At 41.4% G+C, this 20,580-nt stretch overlaps 1 protein-coding gene across 1 annotated transcript in view; it reads left to right on the top strand.

The window, feature by feature from the left end:
- LOC118791935 (ryanodine receptor 3-like) overlaps positions 1–20,580 on the top strand; it is a 139,974-nt gene that overhangs the window by 53,905 nt on the left and 65,489 nt on the right. Inside the window, 14 exon segments of the mRNA XM_036549500.1 lie at positions 11,356–11,451; positions 11,710–11,828; positions 12,361–12,494; positions 12,809–13,050; positions 13,267–13,459; positions 13,858–14,074; positions 14,349–14,453; positions 16,548–16,651; positions 17,146–17,229; positions 17,724–17,883; positions 18,652–18,799; positions 19,263–19,465; positions 19,691–19,865; positions 20,055–20,263. Of these exon segments, the coding sequence (XP_036405393.1) occupies positions 11,356–11,451; positions 11,710–11,828; positions 12,361–12,494; positions 12,809–13,050; positions 13,267–13,459; positions 13,858–14,074; positions 14,349–14,453; positions 16,548–16,651; positions 17,146–17,229; positions 17,724–17,883; positions 18,652–18,799; positions 19,263–19,465; positions 19,691–19,865; positions 20,055–20,263 (2,189 nt within the window).

Genomic DNA, 20,580 nt, shown 5'->3' with positions numbered 1-20,580 from the left:
TTAATTAGTATTAATTTCATTGACATTTGGTTTCACACGTGCTGTTTTGCCGCAGAGCAGGCTAATAATGGACATGACGTTTGGAACAATGTAGAGTAACTTTTAAAATGCAATAAAACTATTTACAGATTCATGTATGCCACCCGACCAAATATGGAAATGAACAAATCAGTGAGTCAAAGATTCGAATCATTTTATTAAACTGAACGAAAGGAACCGAATCACTAAAAAGAATGTTTTGAACACCACTAAAATGCACCCTGGAAACCTCTTCTCATTTCAGTCCAATAAAATACACAGATGTCCCGCCCCCCTCCAACACAAAATGATATCAGTTGTCAATCAAATAAGTTAGGCTACTGTCAAGTTTGCCAACACGTCGTCATGTCAGTTACCCTGTAGGCTAGCTACTGAGGTAGCTACTGAGCTAAAGCAAGGAGTTCGGTGGTGATAACTTAGCAAGCCAGTTTATCTTATAAAAGAGCCAGATTTATGATGAACAAAGAAAGTGGCCAGGCCAAAAAAAACATGCTATTTCCATGAGGAATTGGAACGCAAGTTTTTTTTTTCTTTTTTCCACGAATGTGAAAGACAAATGTGGGCCTCATCTGTGGTACAAGCGTTTCAGTCAGTAAAAGATGCAACGTTCAGCGCTAAACGTTCAACGGTTCAAACGTTCAAACGGCTTAACATGGCTTAATGTTCCAAAACAGCGATCAATGATCACCAAATTTCTCTCGGACATGTTTTGTCATAAACACTTCCACCTGTCAAAAAATCAAAACCGAAATCCTATGAGTATGGGCGTTATCTTACATTAAGTGTTTTCCTCTGTATTGATGCCCATTATAAGGAAAAGGCTTAACGTGGCTTAATGTTCCAAAATAGCGTCCAATGATCACCAAATTTGTCTGACATCTCATGTCATAAACACGTAGTAATGTTTTCTATGTTTTCTATGACTTTGATGTGAATTTAAGATGTTTTGATGTATTATGTGTGTGTAACATAGTGCTGTCACTACAGTTGAGTATGCGCTTTGACTGCCATACTAATGAGCCTGGCTCCTTGGCGTCTCAGTCAAAGCTGCAGTTTGATGGCCCGTAGACCTGGGTTCGAGGCCAGCTGAGGTGACTGCTCTCGCCCTTCACTACAGTGGCCTTGACACATTTAAATTTGAAACATATGGATACAGAATATATATTTGACATGCTATTGTTGTGAATTTAAGATGCTTTGGATATTGACATTTGATACATGTATATACAAAAAGTAGCTTAATTCAGCTGGTTAATGTGAGTGTTTTGTGAATGTGTTATGTGAAAAAGTGTGAGTAATGTAAGATGAGTAACTCTCCGCCACTTCCATTTGTTCAAAGTAGCTCTCAGATGAAAAAAGGCTGGAGACCCTGGACCTATGTGGTTTGATACAAAATAAACTTTTATTTAAGTAACACTGACACACCAAAAATGTGTCAAACCCTGAGAACTCTATTGTGTAGCCCTAATTAACATAAATGACTAGGAGGCAACGATGTCTGGAAAAGTAAATAAGTAAATAAAAGTGTCCAGTAACACTGACATTAACTTCAGAAGGCAGCAGTGTCAGAGAGAAACTGTCTTTTGGAATACAAGATTTTGTAACTAAGAAGATTTTAAACCAACTATGCCTCCTATTTACCATTAACCTAATTGAGCATTAACAGAACATAACCTTCCCTGTTTGAATTCCCCAAAAACAACCCACACACAGTTTATTTTTTCATTTCTGCAAGCTTCTCATCAATGTTCTTTTCAATCTTCAGCAGAGATGCTCTCTTTTCTTTTGCAGTTCAGTGGAAACTGTTGGATTTAGTGATGAAGGTCAGTTTGCTTGTAGCTTCTGCTTTCTCAGTGCATTCATCCGCCGATTTCTCAAGGGCATAGATATCAGCCTCCATCCTAGCTCTCTTCTTTTTCAAATAATGTAGCTCATCTGTGAGGGTCTTCCTCTTCAAGTCAACAGCTTGCTGTTCTTTCTTTCTCTTCTCTTCATCCAGGTAGCCATAGTACTTCTGCCTGGCTCCTGCAGCTGAAAGGAGCAGCTCTTTTGTGATCTCTACCTTAGTTATGCCCCCAACAGACCTGACATGGTCAACAATGAGCCTCTGAGCCACCAGAGACCTCTCCTTCTGATTCTCCACAGTCAATTCTTTGTTAATGGAAATCTTCTCTCCACACTGGCCTGTCCATGAGACCAGACAAGTAGAATCTTCACCACATCCCACACTCCACAAATGATGGTCTTGTCCCTATTGTCTCATACAGCAGGGTATCCACTCAATCTGTTTTGGGGACAAATTCCCTGAATTTAGCCTGAAGAGCAGCCGAATCACAAAACTCCCTAAACTGTCTGAGGATATCATCACACATTGCCCCAGCTTCAACAAGTATGTGCAACATTCTTTTCATTTGACTTACCCACAGCTCCTTAGATTCAACCATGCGTCTCAGGTCGAGGCATTGCATGCTTCTCACTAATGTTTGATGCACTGGAGCCTTTTTCAGCAACTTCTCAAGGAGTGTGATCAAGAGTATCTTGCAGTCCATCTTAATCTCTACTCTCTGCTTCTCTGAAATGTTTTTGGAAGACCTGAGATGGTTCAGAGTGGCTTCTGCTGCAAATCCAGTATCAATCTGAGAACTGTCCTTGTGCAGACTGCTGTCCTGCAAGGCCGGCCCCGACGCATAAGCGGACTAAGCACCTGCTTAGGGCCCCTGTGGCCACCAGAAGGCCCCCAAGAGTGCTTAAAATGTCCCACAATGTTGAAATGTTTTTTTTTGTTATACTGTATATTAAATGATGTCAATGGTAATCATACAAAAATGCAATATTATGTGGGCTGGCTAGCTAATACTACTGATTTAATCAATTCCCGCTACCTCTGTCAGAGCTGGTGTCACGTTCATGCGCATGCGCACTGTAATGGACGTTAACTGCATTTTGATGCAAGCACCCCTGTAGCCAGCTATGAGGTCGCCGAGGTCTGGACCTCAGTAATTTTTTCCCTCTCAGGCTGATGTTTTGCATTATATGTGTGTGTGAATGAACATGATTTTATTTTGTGAACGAAAGTGTTGGTTTTTTTAAAACCAAAATATGGTCACCCTAGGTAAATATTAACGTTACATATTTAATGTAATGTTCACATATCTGTTGAACCGGTCCATTCACTACCTGTGGGACAGCAGCGCTTCTGTATGGAAGCCGAGAACGGCCGTGCTTGCAATTATTTTTTTTAATGCCATTATCTTGAGATCACAAGTTAATTATTTCGTTATTTCGAGATAACAAAGCTTGTTTTCTTGAGATAATGGGTTAATTTATCTCATTATCTCGAGATAACAAAGCTCGTTTTCTCATGATAATGAGTTAATTTTTCGTTATCACAAGAAAACAAAAGGTCGTTTCCTCTTATTACTTCTAATTAGAGGTGGACACCCCGGCTTCAGAAAGTCCTACCTTGTATCTGTTCTAGCCATTCAGTGAACAAAGTGATTTCACTAATTAGCTCCTCTACCTGGCTGAAGAGTTGTGCTAATTAAATTCAGCTGGTGTAGTGCATGAGTGGAACAAATACATGGCAGGACTTTTACTTTCTGAAACTGGGATGTCCACCTCTGCTTATAATGTTTATCAGAGATCAGGAGTGCCATGCCAGCATGCATAGATGGCATCTTGACAACTGTAGCAACTGATTTAAGCTGAAAATGTCAGGAGTACCCATTATTGAACCTCATCAGTAATCACAAGCGCAGCACTGGCTGGTACTCTGCTTCTTGTCAATGTGATTTCATCTTACAGCACTGGCTAGCCTCATAATTCGACATCTTTGAAAATTAACATTACCTGTGCAATGTGGTCCAACAGAGTTACTATATGTAACCTCCCAGTTGTAACCTGACCACTAAGTCCACCAGAGACTCTGTGATCCACGCCAGCACCAGGCCATGTCCCTCACCTAAAGGATTTACTGTATAGATATGTTTTAGCCTAGACTTAGAGGTGGAGAGAGAGTCTGCTCCCCGAACCTCGGTAGGTAAGCTGTTCCACAGGAAAAGGGCTCGATAGGAAAAAGGCTCTACCGCCTATAGTAGTTTTGCCCACTCTTGGAATGATGAGAAGCCCGGCATTTTGGGAATGAAGGGCTCTTTGTGGAAAGTATGGATGAAGAAGGTCCTTAAGATAGGGAGGGGCAAGCCCATTTAAAGCCTTAAATGTGAGTAAGAGTACTTTAAAATCGATCCGGTATTTAATGGGTAACCAATGGAGAGAAGCTAGAATTGGGGTAATGTGCTCAAAACGTTTAGTTCTAGTTAAGATTTGAGCAGCTGCATTTTGTACCAACTGAAGGGGTTTTAGTGAGACATTTGCACACCCTGACAAGAGGGCATTACAGTAGTCTAATCTGGATGTCACAAAGGCATGGATTAACTTTTCAGCATCATTAATTGATACAATTTTCATGATTTTGGCTATATTTCTCAAATGGAAGAAGGCTGTCCTAGAGGTGTTAGTTATGTGAGTTTCAAAAGAGAGCTCAGGATCAATGACGACACTAAGGTCTTTGATAGCTGCGCTCAAGGAGAGGGAGACACCATCAAGGTCCAGTGGAAAGTGAGTGAATTTGCTCCTGATTGAATTTTGGCCAATGACCAATATTTCGGTTTTGTCTGAGTTAAGAAGGAGTAAATTTTGGGCCATCCAGTTCTTTACATCTGTTAGGCAGGCCTCCATGTTTGAAATATTCAGAGGGACATCGGGTTTGACTGATATGTATAACTGAGTGTCATCCGCATAACAGTGGAAGCTAATGACATGTTTACGGATGACATCGCCAAGAGGCAACATGTATAACAAGCAGAGGCCCAAGCACAGATCCTTGTGGTATTAAGACAACAAAAAATGTTACCAGTTGCTCTTCCAGAAATTATGTACAAATGAAAACTGAAAGTGAATATGTGATGGACAACAATGCTGTTAAATTGCCTTTGACTGTTTATGAAGCCTGTTATGACAGCTTTATGATGTTGTATTAGCCTATTACACTTACACAACATTTTGCTCTGGATTAGGAGTTGTAAAATGGAAAACAAGTGAAAAATAGCTACAATTTATATATTTGTGTGTTTCTAATAGACTGCAATGTATAAAATAGAACATTAGCAATTACACCATCAGTATGTTTATCCTTACTTTTAATCAGTTTGTGCATGTTCTCAGAGAGAAAAGGCAGCATGGGTTGGTCTGCTTGATACATGGTGAGGAAGGGGTTGATTTCTCTTGCAATGCTGTTAAATATCCCCACTTTCACTGTGAAGAGAGGATCAGCACAGCAGATCTTCACCTCCTCAAATGACTTCACTTTTGGATTGGGTAGTTCACCTCTCCCTACCATCTCACTGTAGTGTTTGACATGCGGCCAGAGCAGCAATCCTCTTTCCGACACGTTGACATTCTCAATCCACCGGTGCTTGCAAAACTTAAGTTTGGGTGTGCTACATCCAGTTACTGTCTTAAATCGTCATGACAGGCAAGGCAATCGTGGAACAGCCAGTACAGGCTAGAAAGTCCATGTTCAACTTCCCATCCGGTGGATTTACATCCATTTCTGAACGCATTGTGCAGTATGTGCAACCCGCACAAACCGATGTTGATTAGCGACTTCCCCACATCATTCTGCACTTGCTCCTGGAGTATTTCGAACACTTTTTGAACACCAATTCATGTTCGGCCCGTCAGTTCCTTTAGCATGGCTAGCTAGCACTGCCCCTCCCATGTTTGAAATGTTGAATGTTTCACTACATAGTCCGCATTGTCAAAGTTGGTGTTGTGTCTTTATATATGGTCAGATACTTGCATGTGTCATTATATTAATATTTTACCAAAATCAAGCTCAAATGGAGTTACAAGGTTTTTGACCAACGAATGTCAAGATACATGTTTTGTCCGTCATTGATTAGAACGGCCACATCTGAGGCAGTAAGTGCATCGCATTACGTTATCATCAACTTACAGGTTACAAAGTTTATTGTAGCACTCAGTTTTAATGTGTGCACTCAGTTTTTCCTGTCGTTGAATATATTTGGCCAATATCTCTTGTTATAAAAGATTAAGTGCTATGAACAGGCTATTGAAGACAGTATTGGCTAAGACTAGATGGCAAATGCTAGACTAAACTGCACTCCAACCTACCGTGGTTTGCCTGCACTCTTTTCCGCTCCCACATGTCTCAGGGCTCAAATACATAAAACATTAACCTTCATAGACTTAGTGTTTCTTGAGTAAAGAAAACGCTGTAATTATTCAAACAACCAGTTCTTTATTTAGCCTTTCGTTGCAGCTCTTGCATTGCAAACAACCAGAGACTGTCTCCAAACAACTGCCTACTACTGCTGTGTATTCATCTACAGTATAGCTAGCTGCTATACTTTGTTCATCATCTCCGTTCCAATAATGGACAGTTTTAACTGAATTTTCTAATAAGCAGGGATGGCTGGTATAAATGGGCTAACAGGGATAAGCCCTCCCGATCTTTTACAATGAAGATGAGAAAATTATTGTTAAAAAACCTTAGAACAGATTTTTAAAAAATTTTGGTGGAACCTAGAGCAGCAACAGCACCAAATAGTCACAAGAAAAACACAGGATATATCTAAATGGCCTTATTTTTTACAGCCCAAACACAGTGGCATCAGCTTCCATTCACCTTCTGTGTCAAGTGAGTGACATTTGTCGTGGCACGCTCCCTTGATTTGCTGATCATTTGGGCTAAATTCATTCAGCCCAGTACCTGGAAGTCTCAGGCGGTCACGTGCCGGTTAATTGAATTGAATGCCGTTTTCCATCGGAAACTAATGAGAAGTGTCCGAGAAAGTCTGACGAAACTAAATCATTTACTGTATCAGACTATATATTTGTCATCTAGAATACAAGTAACTGACATCTATTGACTGTCTGTTTTGTACATTTCTTCTAATAATCACATGATCATGGCAAAAGTAGAGTGGCTAAAAAAGAGTGGCTGTCAACAGGTAGCTAGTTAATAGCTGACATTAGCTATCACTAGCTCTCTAGCTAGATAACGTTTTCACTATTTGTCAACCAATGTTAGCTAGCTAGTATTGTCAAATAGCTATCAGTCAATCTAATATAGTGATGATATCTTGAAGGTGCATTTTTTTGGTTAAAATAAGAGGTGATTTTGGACCTATCCCTCAAAGCTTTTAAAAATGGTAGCTAAATGATGGGAAATACTCCGTTAAATGATTCCCTGACTGTTCTTCAAATTTAACTTATCGATCTAGCAAGTTGAACATTAAAAAATCAGAATGATTCAACGTTTTACATTGTTGATGGATATTTTTTGTTTGGATTATACCTCAAAGAACAGCCAACGCTGCTTGTGACTAGCCACTATTCAAGCCTTTGGGACTTCATCCAAAAATCACTGGACTTCAATGGAATGGTGATTAACCTGTTTGCGTCCCAGAAAGGTTGTCGATCTGAGCTTCTCTTCAAATAAGGTAGACCCAAGCCTATAGACCTCTTAAAAGACCATCACACACGTTTCCTTTAGCTTTCCTGTCTACATTTTGCCTGTCTCTCTTCTATAATGACCATTATTTTTTTTGTTTTATTCGTTGTTTGACACAATGTCTTGCAAAACGGTTGTGATAAAAACAGTTGCAGTATCTATTGGCAGTCATTACAGTTGGAACACATTTTGTAGTGCATCCCTAGGTGGATCCTTTTCTGACATTGTAGGCTACATGACAGAGCATTCTTTTCTATCATGTAGCCTATCATTCCATCATTCTTGCATATTTTGTTTTTGTTGGCATGTGCTAATGTGTACAGAGAAAAATAGTCAAATGGTATGTGTGTGTGTGAGAGAGAGAGCGAGAGAGAGAAAGAGAGAGAGAACAGTTTGAAACAAAAAAGGAAATTATTTAGAAAATACAAGTTGGAGAGCTCAGGTAGTAATAAGATTGAATACAGTAATATGCAAGCTCAAGTTAAGAAAAAGGGAAGCTAAAAGGTGTTTTGAAAGACAGATTGCACTAGATGCAAAGAGCAACTCTAAACGTTTTTTTTTCAATATTATGGTCAAAAAAGGATAGTTAAGGATGAAATAAGAGGTATAAAAAATAAGGATGGGGTTATGGTTTACAATAACAAAGCTATTGCTGATACACTAAAGAGTTACTTTGTAGAGAGTTTGTTTTTGCATATGCCTTCAGGTGCAGTCAGTTCTCAGAGACTTATAGAGGAAATTGATTTGAATAATGCAGAAGTACTAGATAAACTTCAAAAACTTAAAACAAATAAGGCAGCAGGCCCTGATGGAATATATCCAAGAGTTCTCAGAGAACTAGCAGAGGTGGTTTACAAGCCTCTGACAGTTATTTTTAAGCAATCCCTTAAAATTGGAGAAATACCAGATGACTGGAAACATGGCAGTGTAGTACCTATCTACAAGAAAGGACTGAACCAGGAAATTATAGGCCTGTCAGCTTAACTTGTATCGCATGCAAAATACTGGAATCTATCATTAGGGATAATTTGGAATTATTCCTGGAACGAAATGGTGTTCTAAATGATAGCCAACACGGTTTTCGCAGAGGGAGGTTGTGCTTAACAAACCTCCTGGACTTCTTTGAGGAAGCTACAGCATGTTTGGACTCAAACCAAGCTTATGATATTATCTATTTGGACTTTCAAAAGGCATTTGACAAAGTTCCACACGAGAGACTCATACTGAAAATGAAATCTGCGGGAATTACAGAAGCTATCACTGAGTGGGTTCGAAGTTGGTTGTCTAATAGAAAGCAGACTGTAACTGTGGGAGGAATTGTTTCAGAGCAGGGTCCTGTACGAAGTGGAGTCCCGCAGGGATCGGTGTTGGGGCCTTTGCTATTTTTTTATATACATAAATGATCTTGATGCAGAGGTTAGTAGTAAAATAGTAAAATTTGCAGATGACACAAAACTAGAGGGTCTAGCCAACAGTATAGAATCAACTAAGGTAATACAGGACGACCTAAACAGCATCCAAAAGTGGGCAGATACCTGGCAGATGACATTCAATTTAGATAAATGTAAAGTCTTGCATGTGGGAAATAAGAACCTTAGACAAGACTACTTCATGGGTGGAAAAAAACAAGAATGTGCTCAATTTGAAAAGGACTTCGGAGTAATGGTTGACCCATGCTTAACAGGATCTAGGCAGTGTGCTGTAGCAGTAAAAAAGGCCAACAGGATTCTGGGATATATAGCCAAAAGTATTGAGTATAAATCTAAAGAGGTTATATTGAAATTATACAATGCCTTAGTCAGACCGCACCTGGAATACTGTGTGCAGTTCTGGGCACCGCACTATAAAAAAGATATCGAAGCTCTAGAAAAGGTTCAAAGAAGGGCAACTAAATTAGTTCCTGGCATGAAATATAAAAGCTACGAGGGAAGACTCAAGTTACTTAACCTATTTAGACTAAGCGAGAGGAGGCTTAGGGGTGATTTAATTTAGGTATTTAAATTTATAAAAGGAATCAATAAGGTTAACTATAATAGATTCTTTAGGGTGAGTTCAGCCTGTAAAACAAGAGGACATAAATGGAAACTAGTTAAGAGTAAGTTCCGCACTGATATAAGGAAATATTATTTTACACAAAGAGTTATCAATACATGGAATAGGTTGCCAGGTCATGTAGTTGAGGCAGAGACCCTTGCTGTGTTCAAGTCTAGACTTGAAGCAGTTTTGGATACTCTTTAATTAAGAAATGGCGAGCTTAGTGTTCTCGTCATCATATGTTCTTATGTTCTTATGTTCTTATGAGAGAGAAAGAGAAAGACAGATACAGAGTGAGTTTTTTGGCATCAGGGCATTCTTGCGGGTACTTCTAGTGTTGTTGTAGAGCACTTGCTATAACAAGGTATATAGTGTTGTTGCTGTAACTTGGTACCTTGGATGTGATGCTGCTGTTGCTGCAGCATGAACTATTGATGGGTATAATGTATGTGTTAGCCCACCCACCCAATATCATGACCAGCCATCACTGCTAATAAGTATTACTTTCGATGAAGTAGGGATTGATCCAGCTAGTGAGAGAAAGGCTATGAATAATCTGTTCACTTCTTGTCACATCGATAGCTAGCTATGCTAGTCTCCTCAGCAAACACTTCCATCTATAATCACAATGTTAACATCAGAGCTAAATTTGATAAACAGGTACACTTCATAGTTTTAACTGAGTTTGCAACCTAGGGCTAATTTGAAAACATTTTATTGAGCTGTTTGCCTCAGATGAAGTCAGACAAAATCGCATTGTTACTGTTTACCTTCAGCTCTGCTGTGTGTGGCACTTCATTCAAGATGGAGGTGGGGTGGAGCTATGAGGTTTTGCCGACAGTTTGAGGATCCAGTGGAGTTACGAGATTTAGTCACCACCTCTTTTTAATACTTTTCATTGGTTAAATATTTGTAAATCCCACAGACATACGTAAAGGGTGACCAATAGCATTGATTTATGAAAAAATAAAAATGAAGAAATATGGCGATACTAGGTTTCCGCCCAACAGCAACGATCAGCAAAATGAATCACAGTGCTCAGCTTCAGTCCTGCTAGCTACAGCAAGGTCCGGTAATTACAGTGCTCAGCCTGAGAGTTGCTAGCCACAGCAGTAAAGTCTGGTAATCACAGTGGCCAATGTCAGTGCTGCTAGCTACAGCAGTAAGGTCTGGTATTCACAGTGCTCAGCCTTAGTGCTGTTGGCTGTAGCGGTTAACTCTGGCAATCACAGTTCCCAGCCTCAGCACTGCTAGCTACATCAGTTAAGTCTGATAATCGCAGTCCTCAGCCTCAGTGCCGCTAGCTACAGCAGTAAGGTCTGGTAATCACAGTGCTCAATATCAGTGCTGCTAGCTACAGCAGTAAGGACTGGTATTCACAATGCTCAGCCTTAGTGCTGTTGGCTATAGCAGTTAAGTCTGGCAATCACAGTTCTCAGCCTCAGCACTGCTAGCTACAGCAGTTAAGTCTGATAATCGTAGTCCTCAGCCTCAGTGCCGCTAGCTACAGCAGTAAGGTCTGGTAATCACAGTGCTCAATGGCAGTGCTGCTAGCTACAGCAGTAAGGACTGGTAATTTAGTGGTCAGTGTCAGTACTGTTAGCTACAGCAGTGAAGTCTGGGAATCACAGTGCTCAGCCTCAGTGCTGCTAGCTACAGCAGTAAAGTTTGGTAATCATAGTTGTCAGCCTCAGGGCTACTAGCTACAGCAGTAAGGTTTACATAACCTCATTTTTCTATTACAGCTGCCCTGATCCGCGGTAACAGGAACAACTGCACCCAGTTCTCCCACAACCTGGACTGGCTGATCAGCAAGCTGGAGAGGCTGGAATCATCTTCAGGTACTATACAGCATAAACTGTGCTGCACCTGATTATCAGCACCTGATTATCTTTTCACCACCACCTTTACACCTTCCTGCCTTCCAGACTCACAGTGCATGGGATGCTGTCTGCCACGATGACAGTGTTTGGGGGATGACAAGTTAAATACTACCATAGTCTTTGAATAGTGTGTATAGAGTATAATGTGCACAATTTTTTTCAGCAGGCTGTTACTGAAATAAATATGTTATTAAAGTGGTCAGTTTGTCTCTGCAGGGATTCTTGAGGTACTCCACTGCATCCTGATTGAGAGCCCTGAGGCACTGAACATCATTCAGAAAGGCCACATTAAGTCCATCATCTCCCTGCTTTACAAGCATGGACGCAATCACAAGGTGAGTAAGAGCCGGTCCCTGCAGAGAGGCAGGGTGCAGGCATCCTTTCTGGATGGAGCCAGATTTGAGCCACATCAAGCATTGGCTTCCTCCACATGGAAATGTGAAACTGAGCAGCGCCGATTATTGCTATTGTGATGTTTATTGGACCATGCCTGTTATCACCATGGCAGGATTACAGATTTTACTGGTTTTGTTGGGATGAAAAGGTACATCATAACCTCAATATTAATTATTTACTGTGCTGGATGTGGAGGCAATCTGATATGTCCTTCAGAGTAATACTACATTCAATTAGATGAAGAGGAGTATAGGGTTGCATGCCAGTGGTCCATCTCTCATCATAGTTTTCGTTTTTTGTGTAGAATTCTTTATAGGAGAGTTCAGGGTAATATGAGCAGCACACTTTTCTATCTTTCTGTGCTGAAGCTGATACAAGCAGCACACTTCTCTCTCACTGATATGAGCAGCACCTTGTTCTTTCTCTGTGCTGAAGCTGATATGAGCAGCACACTGTTTTTTCTCATTGTAGATTCTGGATGTGTTATGCTCCCTCTGTATTTGCAATGGAGTCGCCGTAAGAGCCAATCAGAACCTCATCTGCGAGCACCTGCTCCCTAAGAGGGACCTACTCCTTCAGACACGTTTGGTTAATGATGTCCAAAGGTAAATAAGATGAAGTTGTGATACCATGATGATCTCCAATAGAATGATCATTCTTGGAATCATGCATGCTTGGTGAACTGTTACATGTACTGTATGTTTCATATTCAAATTTTTATTGTAATTGTAGTATATGTTTGGAGAGTATTTGGATAGCAAGGTTGTTTACAGTATCTATTTGTTTACAGTATCTACAGTATCTGTGTAGAGAGTAGGATTGTTTTGCATTTTAAATGGTAATGTACACTCTGGTGCTTTGCTTATATTAAGTGCTTTATTATGTCATGTGTCATGTGATTTACTGTTTTATCTTGCAGCATAAGGCCCAATCTTTTCCTCGGTGTGTGTGAGGACTCAGCACAGTATAAGAGGTGGTACTTTGAGCTGATGATCGATCAGATGGATCACTTTGTGACAAGCGAGCCCACCCACCTACGTGTGGGCTGGGCCACCACCAAAGGGTATGCCCCCTACCACGGCGGGGGTGAGGGGTGGGGGGCCAATGGCATCGGGGATGACCTCTACTCATACAGCTTTGACGGGCTACACCTTTGGTCAGGTGAGCAAAGATTCTTATATTTGTGAACCATTCCCTTCTCCCCTGTGTTAAAATAATCTCCATTCTAATTCAATCGGTGCAGAAGGCTGTCATCTCAGTGAATTATATTATATTCTAAATTACCATTATCATTTTAAATGTCTTGGAGTATGAAGTAATTTGTTAAATATTTTGTTGGAGAAGTGTAATTAAGGCATGGTCATCTTGCCCCATTAGGGCGGGTCCCCCGGGCAGTGGCCTCCATCAATCAGCATCTGCTGACCTCAGATGATGTGGTGAGCTGCTGCCTGGACCTGGGCGCCCCCAGCATCTCCTTCCGCATCAATGGACAGCCAGTGCAGGGCATGTTTGAGAACTTCAATACTGATGGACTCTTCTTCCCTGTCGTCAGCTTCTCTGCTGGGGTCAAGTAGGGGCCTCCACACAGCCATAAACATCCGCTTACACATGCAAGTGTGCATACACACACACGCGCACACGCACACACACACACATGGGTGATGGTTAGAGTGGAGTATGATGTACCTGTATGATGGGTAAGAGTGGAGTGTGATGGATTATGGGTAAGAGTGGAGTGCAATGGATGATGGGTATGAGTGGAGTGTGATGTATGATGGGGAAGAGTGTAGTGTAATGGATGATGGGTAAGAGTGGAGTGTGATGGATGATAGGTAAGAATGAAGTGTGGTGTATGATGGGTAACAGTGGAGTGTGATGGTTGATGGGTAAAAGTGTATTGTGATGGATGTTGGGTAAGAGTGTAGTGCGATGTAGAGGACCTATGTTCATGACTGCCCTTTCTTGCAGAGTTCGTTTCCTACTGGGTGGTCGCCATGGGGACTTCAGGTTCCTTCCGCCAGCGGGGTATGTGCCGTGCTACGAGGCCCTCTTGCCAAAGGAGCGCATGAGGCTAGAGCCCGTGAATGACTACAAGCGCGACCTGGATGGGGTGCGAGATCTGCTGGGCACCACAGAGCTGCTGTCCCAGTCCTCCTTCACCCCCAAACCTGTGGACACCAGCCAGGTAACCACTCTGCTGTGTCACCATAACGTGGCACTAGGTGTAGGGATGTAACAAATGAACTCTAATAATGTGATAAAACAAATGAAATGTCATTGATTGACTGATTGATTTATTGATTGATTGACTGGTAACTCCTACAGTTAGGTGTGATGTTCATCATTTTGCAGTTCCATGTCTGTACTTTTTATTATGTACCTTGGGAGTATAGGGGGTACAGTGAAAATAAGATTTAAATAGACTCAACCAAACAGCCATTTCCTGTTGCTTTTTCCAGATTGTCATGTCTCCACACCTGGAGGATGTCCGGGGCAAACTAGCAGAGAACATTCACGAGCTCTGGGGCATGAATAAAATTGAACTGGGCTGGACTTACGGAAAGGTGTGTAAATTTCTACAGTCTCATTGCCCAGCCACACTGAGCACATATTCACAGTTACTGCTGTTCTTTTTACACATCAGTTTTCCACAGCCTTCTGGGTTCCAGCACTAGTTTAGACCTTGAGCAAACAGGGTCATTTCAGATTTACTTTCCACACTTGTCATACTGAAATGAGGGAAGGTGTCCTGTTAGCACCATGAGGGAGGGTCAGTAGAGTATATACACTATATGGACAAAAGTAGATTAGATTATATTAGATTAGATTCAACTTTATTGTCATTACACATGTAACAAGTACAAGGCAACAAAATGCAGTTAGCATCTAACCAGAAGTGCAGTAAGCAGCAAGTGCAAAAGTATTCGGCAAAAGTATTCGGACGCCTGACCATTACACCAACAGGGACTGTAATGACATTGTATTCAAATACATATACTTTAATATGGAGTTGGTCCCCCTTTTGCAGCTATAACAGCTTCCACTCTTCTTGGAAGGCTTTCCACAAGATTTTGGAGTGTTTCTGTGGGAATTTGTGCCCATTCATTCTGTAGAGCATTTATGAGGTCAGGCACTGATGTTGGACGAGAAGGCCTGGCTCGCAATCTCCGTTCCAGTTCATCCCAAAGGTGCTTGATGGGGTTGAGGTCAGGGCTCTGTGCGGGCCAGTCAAGTTCTTCCACACTGAACTCATCAAACCATGTCTTTATAGTCCTTGCTTTGTGCACTTTGGGCACAGTCATGTTGGAATAGAAAAGGGCCTTCCCCAAACTGTTGCCACAAAGTTGGAAGCATAGCATTGTCCAAAATGTCTTGGTATGCTGAAGCATTAAGATTGCCCTTCACTGGAGATAAGGGGCCTAGCCCAAACCCTGAAAAACGGGTGTGGCCAAATACTTTTGTCCATATAGTGTATTTCAGAAATAATTTTGTTAAGAATCTGATGCAGCAGATGGAAGTACATGTATCTTAACTGACCTTCATGACCTTCATTATAATTTGAAGCCATGTAAGCCAGAAATATCCCTGTGTCATTTTACTTTCTGCTCTTTAATTTGCCATTCAAGTAAAGCAGAGGCCAAGTGGACACAAACACATTCTTTTCCACAGTGTTTTTTTCACCATTCATTTTAGATTCCATCTCATTGCTTGTAGTTTGCAGCCGTGTACATGTCAACAGCGTGGTGATTATTTTGAAACATATTTTTTATCAGTTCATAGCACTAATTTCAGATGACAACTCTGCATATGAACACCCTACAGTCTACAAAGTACTCATATGTTGTGGTATGAACACATCACACACAAAGAGCAGTCTGTCTCCTGTAAGTTTGTAACTCGTAACTCATTTGGACGCACAGCTGATACCGAGAATGCCTTGGAGTGCTGGTTCACGCAAAGTGACACTTATCTGTTCTGTCTTGTCCTGTTGTAGGATTTTGAAGGCTGATCAAACTCTGCAGGATACATTCCAAATGTAAATCTATTTATTGGGACATAGTGGCAGCAACTAATGTTTCATGTCTTTCTGGCCTCTCTGTCTCCTCATAAATTATTTATCTGGAAAGAGATTTTCTGAGGGTCTCTGAAGGATTGTGAATTTTAATGATAGAAATAGCCTTTCTGAAAGGTATTTCTGGTAAACTCTTCAAAAAAGATAAACTGTGGTTTCATGTTAAGACACAACCACTGATTTCCAGAAGTTTGCTTGACAGCAGAAACCTGCAGCATGTTTTCTTGGCCAGTATGAATCACTCTAAAACAGCGTATTTTACCCAAAACACAGGTAAAAATGCCATGGAATCTAGCATTAGTTTCTAATAAACAGGTTCCCTATCTAATCTTACCTAATCTCCCCAAGAAAACATGTCCCCGCAGCTGGTGGACTCCATACAGTACTTAGTCTCATCATAAATCATTGTTATGAATAGAAAATAGCTTTTGTAATTTTTAAGAATTCCTTTTAATACAGAGCAGTGATAAAGCAACAATCCTGCATTTCAATGGAAGTGTCTCCCTGTCTAAACTTCACTTTTGAACAGCAGCTGCTGCTACATTGTTAGCAAATTAAGATCTTACTGTCTGTTCAAATGTCCTAGATACGGGATGACAACAAGAGACAGCACCCCTGCCTGGTGGAATTCTCCAAGCTGCCTGAAACTGAGAAGAATTATAACATTCAGATGTCCACAGAAACTTTGAAGTGAGTTCCTGGTGCCTCATGACATGAGCACTGCATTTCTCATTCAGGACCTGAACTGGAGAAATGTTCTGCCCTCATGCTCAGTGTATTTGCAGTGCATATACATCTCCTCATCCTTCTCACAAAGAGGAATGGTTAGTGCTGCGATAAGTCATTGATGACAATTATGAGGTATGTTCTCAACCAGGTGCTGTTTTCCTATGGAGCACTCAGTTTAGTATGTTACTCAGTTATTTATGTTTTATTAATTACATTTATCCAATCTGTCAATGTCAACTCTTTCAAAATGTCAAAGCCAAGCATGATGATAATCTGATGTACAATATTCCATATCAGAAATGTTCTCTTAAAAGTGACCTTTTTGAAAACACAAGGTAGTATACTTGTAAAAACAAGATACTATTTACAATTATAATACAATCCTTACAGTGTACCAGTGGCTAACCAGCGCAGCCTGTGAATCAGTTCTTCTGACTTGCTTTCTGATACTGCAGGACCTTGCTGGCACTGGGTTGCCATGTTTTACAAGTCAATGCTAATGCAGATGGGGATCTGAAAAAAATGAAACTTTCCAAGAAGTAAGTCCACCCCTGGAGACTAGATATTACCCCTGTGCTAGGTTTACTGACTGGTTCCCATCCTACAACGTGTGAGGACAGTTTGCATGCCAATCAGTTACATGTGCATACATTGCCTTAGACATATTACATATGGTCATGTTGGTAGTCATATATGCAGAGAGTAAATGGTAAATGGACTGCATTTATATAGCGCTTTTCTACTCATTTGAGTACTCAAAGCACTTTACAGTTATATGCCTCACATCTACCTACCAGTGGCAGAGGCTGCTATACAGGCTTACCAACTGGCCACTGGGAGCTGTTGGGGGTTCAGTGCCTTGCTCAAGGACACTTCGACACTCTGCCAGGATGAGCCAGATTCGAACCAGGGACCTTCCAATCCCCAGTCGACTGCTCTATCTCCTGAGCCACTGTCGCCCCCAAAGGCCTGTAGGGTAGGCCTGTTTTCCTGTACAACTAACAAGCTTTTCCATATGACGTGTTGTCTGAAGTTACGTGATGTCAAATGGTTATAAGCCCACACCACTGGAGCTCTCTGAAGTCAAGCTGACTGCAGCACAGGAAGTCCTGGTGGATAAACTGGCAGAGAATGCCCACAATGTTTGGGCCAAAGACAGAATCAAGCAAGGATGGACCTATGGCATTCTCCAGGTACACATCCTGTGCTAGACGTCTTCCACACACCCATTCTGTGCATCAGCTCCAAAATAATCTATCGTGGCCCAGCCCATGGTGTTATGCGGTGATTGTGTTCCGGGCTTTGTTCAAGAGCTGAACAGCCACTATGCACTTTATTACACTAACTATTTAACTAACATTTTTTATTAAGATAAAAGACATAATATGTTTGCAATTACATATTAACAAGGACATTGTCAGACATCTTTAATAAAAACAAGAACAATATAAACAATTCAAGTGACCCACCCATTTCGTCCCAACTGACGGGGTCAAAAGTATGCACAACTTCCGTCAAATTCAGTCAAATTATACCAAAATCGTTTCACATTTGTACGAAATAGCACCTGTTATTGATAGAACATACATGTAGGTTGTTGATCACAACGAAAATCAGTTTCTGTCTGTGATGTTATCTTTTAAAATGACGTTTATCTGAAAAGTGTTACTTTTTCTCTGGCTCTCCCCTACTTACTATACTTACTGACATTGGTTTATGTAAAAATCTCCCAAGAATATGTTGTAAACTTTCACTGAATTATTGGGTATCAAAGTAGAATGGTATGTTAAACTGGTTATAGAAGCATTGATCAATTTGAAAACCGTAAGTGTTTTGATTACAGGCCATGCAGAATTTACATGAGCAACACACTTATTTAACATGCTGAAATACACCTGGTGAGCAGGTGTGTGTTAGAAGGTGTCAGACATTGGTTGACAGTGTTTCTCTGTTCTCTGAAGGATCTGAAGAGCAGGCGCAATCCTCGTTTGGTTCCCTACACTTTACTGGATGAGCGTACAAAGAGGTCGAACAGAGACAGCCTTCGCGAGGCAATCCGAACCTTGGTTGGATACGGATACAACATTGATCCTCCAGATCAAGAGAGCAGTGAGCAGATCCATCCACTCCCACCCACTGCAGGCAATATGAGTTGTGAAAGTAGACATGCTAAACGGTGCATGACAGAGCTAATACTTACAGGATGTCGGACGGGACATAAAGAATTGTAGAGCTCAAATGCAGAACACTGGCCTAACCCTGTAGATCTCTGATAGAGGACAGAGAGAACATGAGGGCCCACTTACGCCACTCTCTAATTTCAATAGAAGACAATGAGAACATGAGGGCACAGTTACAGCACTGTCTCATTTCAACAGAGGACAGTGAGAACCTGAGGGCCTAGTTACAGCAGTTTCATTTTAGTGGACAGTGAGAACATGGGGGTCCATGTACAGCACTATTTCATTTCAACAGAGGACAGTGAGCATGTGAAGGCCTAGTTACAGCACTATCAAGACGACAGGATGTGAAGGCCCAATTACAATGCTATTTGTTTCTCTTGTGCCTGTAGGCCAAGTCGTGGAGAGGCAGAGCATTTATAACATCCGCTTCTTCCGCGTGGAGCAGACATATGCAGTGAAAACAGGGAAGTGGTACTTTGAGTTTGAAGCCCTGACAGGTGGGGATATGCGTGTGGGTTGGGCACGACCAGGCTGCAGGCCTGACATCGAGCTGGGAATGGATGACCAGGCCTATGTGTTTGATGGCTACAGGGTGAGCTTCTGGCTTCATCTTAGAGTATTCACCCAGAGTTCAAATAACAAGAAAAAGGACACATACATTATACATAAGCAGTACATACTGAGCTTCAGGCCGTAATTACAGTCCTTTATTACTTGTCGCAGTGCTGCTACAGAGTGCTGGGATTGGGATATTGCTGTGCTGCCATTAGCTGCTTGGCCTCATTAATGGAACCGGTATGTGCACTGTTGTTCTCAGGGGCGCCGCTTGCACATGGGGAGCAATTTCTTCGGCCACATCTGGCAAAAGGGTGACGTGGTGGGGTGCATGATCAACATGGAGGACAAGTCTATGATCTTCACCCTGAATGGAGAGATCCTCATCACCAACAAAGGCTCTGAGCTCTGCTTTACTGACTTCCAGACTAAGGATGGTGAGCACAGGATTCAGCAATACTGCCTCTGCATCCTTAAAGGGTTACAGTATTCTGGATGGAAAGATGACTTTACATTAATGTTACATTAATGTGAAAGGGCTGTGTGGATTTCCATTCATTGCTTCAAATAGAGATTTGCAGTTCCCTGGGTGTGTTTGCCAAAACGGTGATCTCCCCAATCCACAGGCTTCATTCCTGTGTGCAGTCTGGGCCTGTCACAGGTCGGCCGCATGAACCTGGGGAAGGATGCCAGCACCTTCAAGTACTACACCATGTGTGGGCTTCAGGAGGGCTTCGAGCCCTTCGCTGTCAACATGAACCGGGAAGTTACCATGTGGTTCAGCAAGCAGCTTCCAACCTTTGTGAACGTTCCAAAAGACCACAACCACATTGAGGTGATGGAAGGGTGGTCCATGAGGAGTTTTGCACACTGCTCTGTTTAAAAAGTTTTCTTTTTGAGCTTTGCTATCAAGTCTTTGACTTTCATTGAAAGTGTCCAACAGAATTATGGCCTTATAGATGCTTAAATAAATGATATTATTTGAATATGTTTGCCAAATAACATTCCTAAGCATTTAATCAAAATCATTCAGTCAAATTTGTTATCACACATTTTCATAAAACATTGAACATAGGGTCATAGTTTCCAGAGGGAAGTGAAAGCAGAAAAATCAGAGTCCCTGCTCTGGGGAAAATGTGTTGGAGTGAGTAG

This window comes from Megalops cyprinoides, chromosome 17 (assembly GCF_013368585.1).
Source record: "Megalops cyprinoides isolate fMegCyp1 chromosome 17, fMegCyp1.pri, whole genome shotgun sequence".
In the NCBI taxonomy this organism is placed as follows: Eukaryota; Metazoa; Chordata; class Actinopteri; order Elopiformes; family Megalopidae; genus Megalops; species Megalops cyprinoides.
The sequence above is the reverse complement of the archived record's forward strand: the minus strand, read 5'-3'. Positions and strand labels throughout refer to the sequence as shown.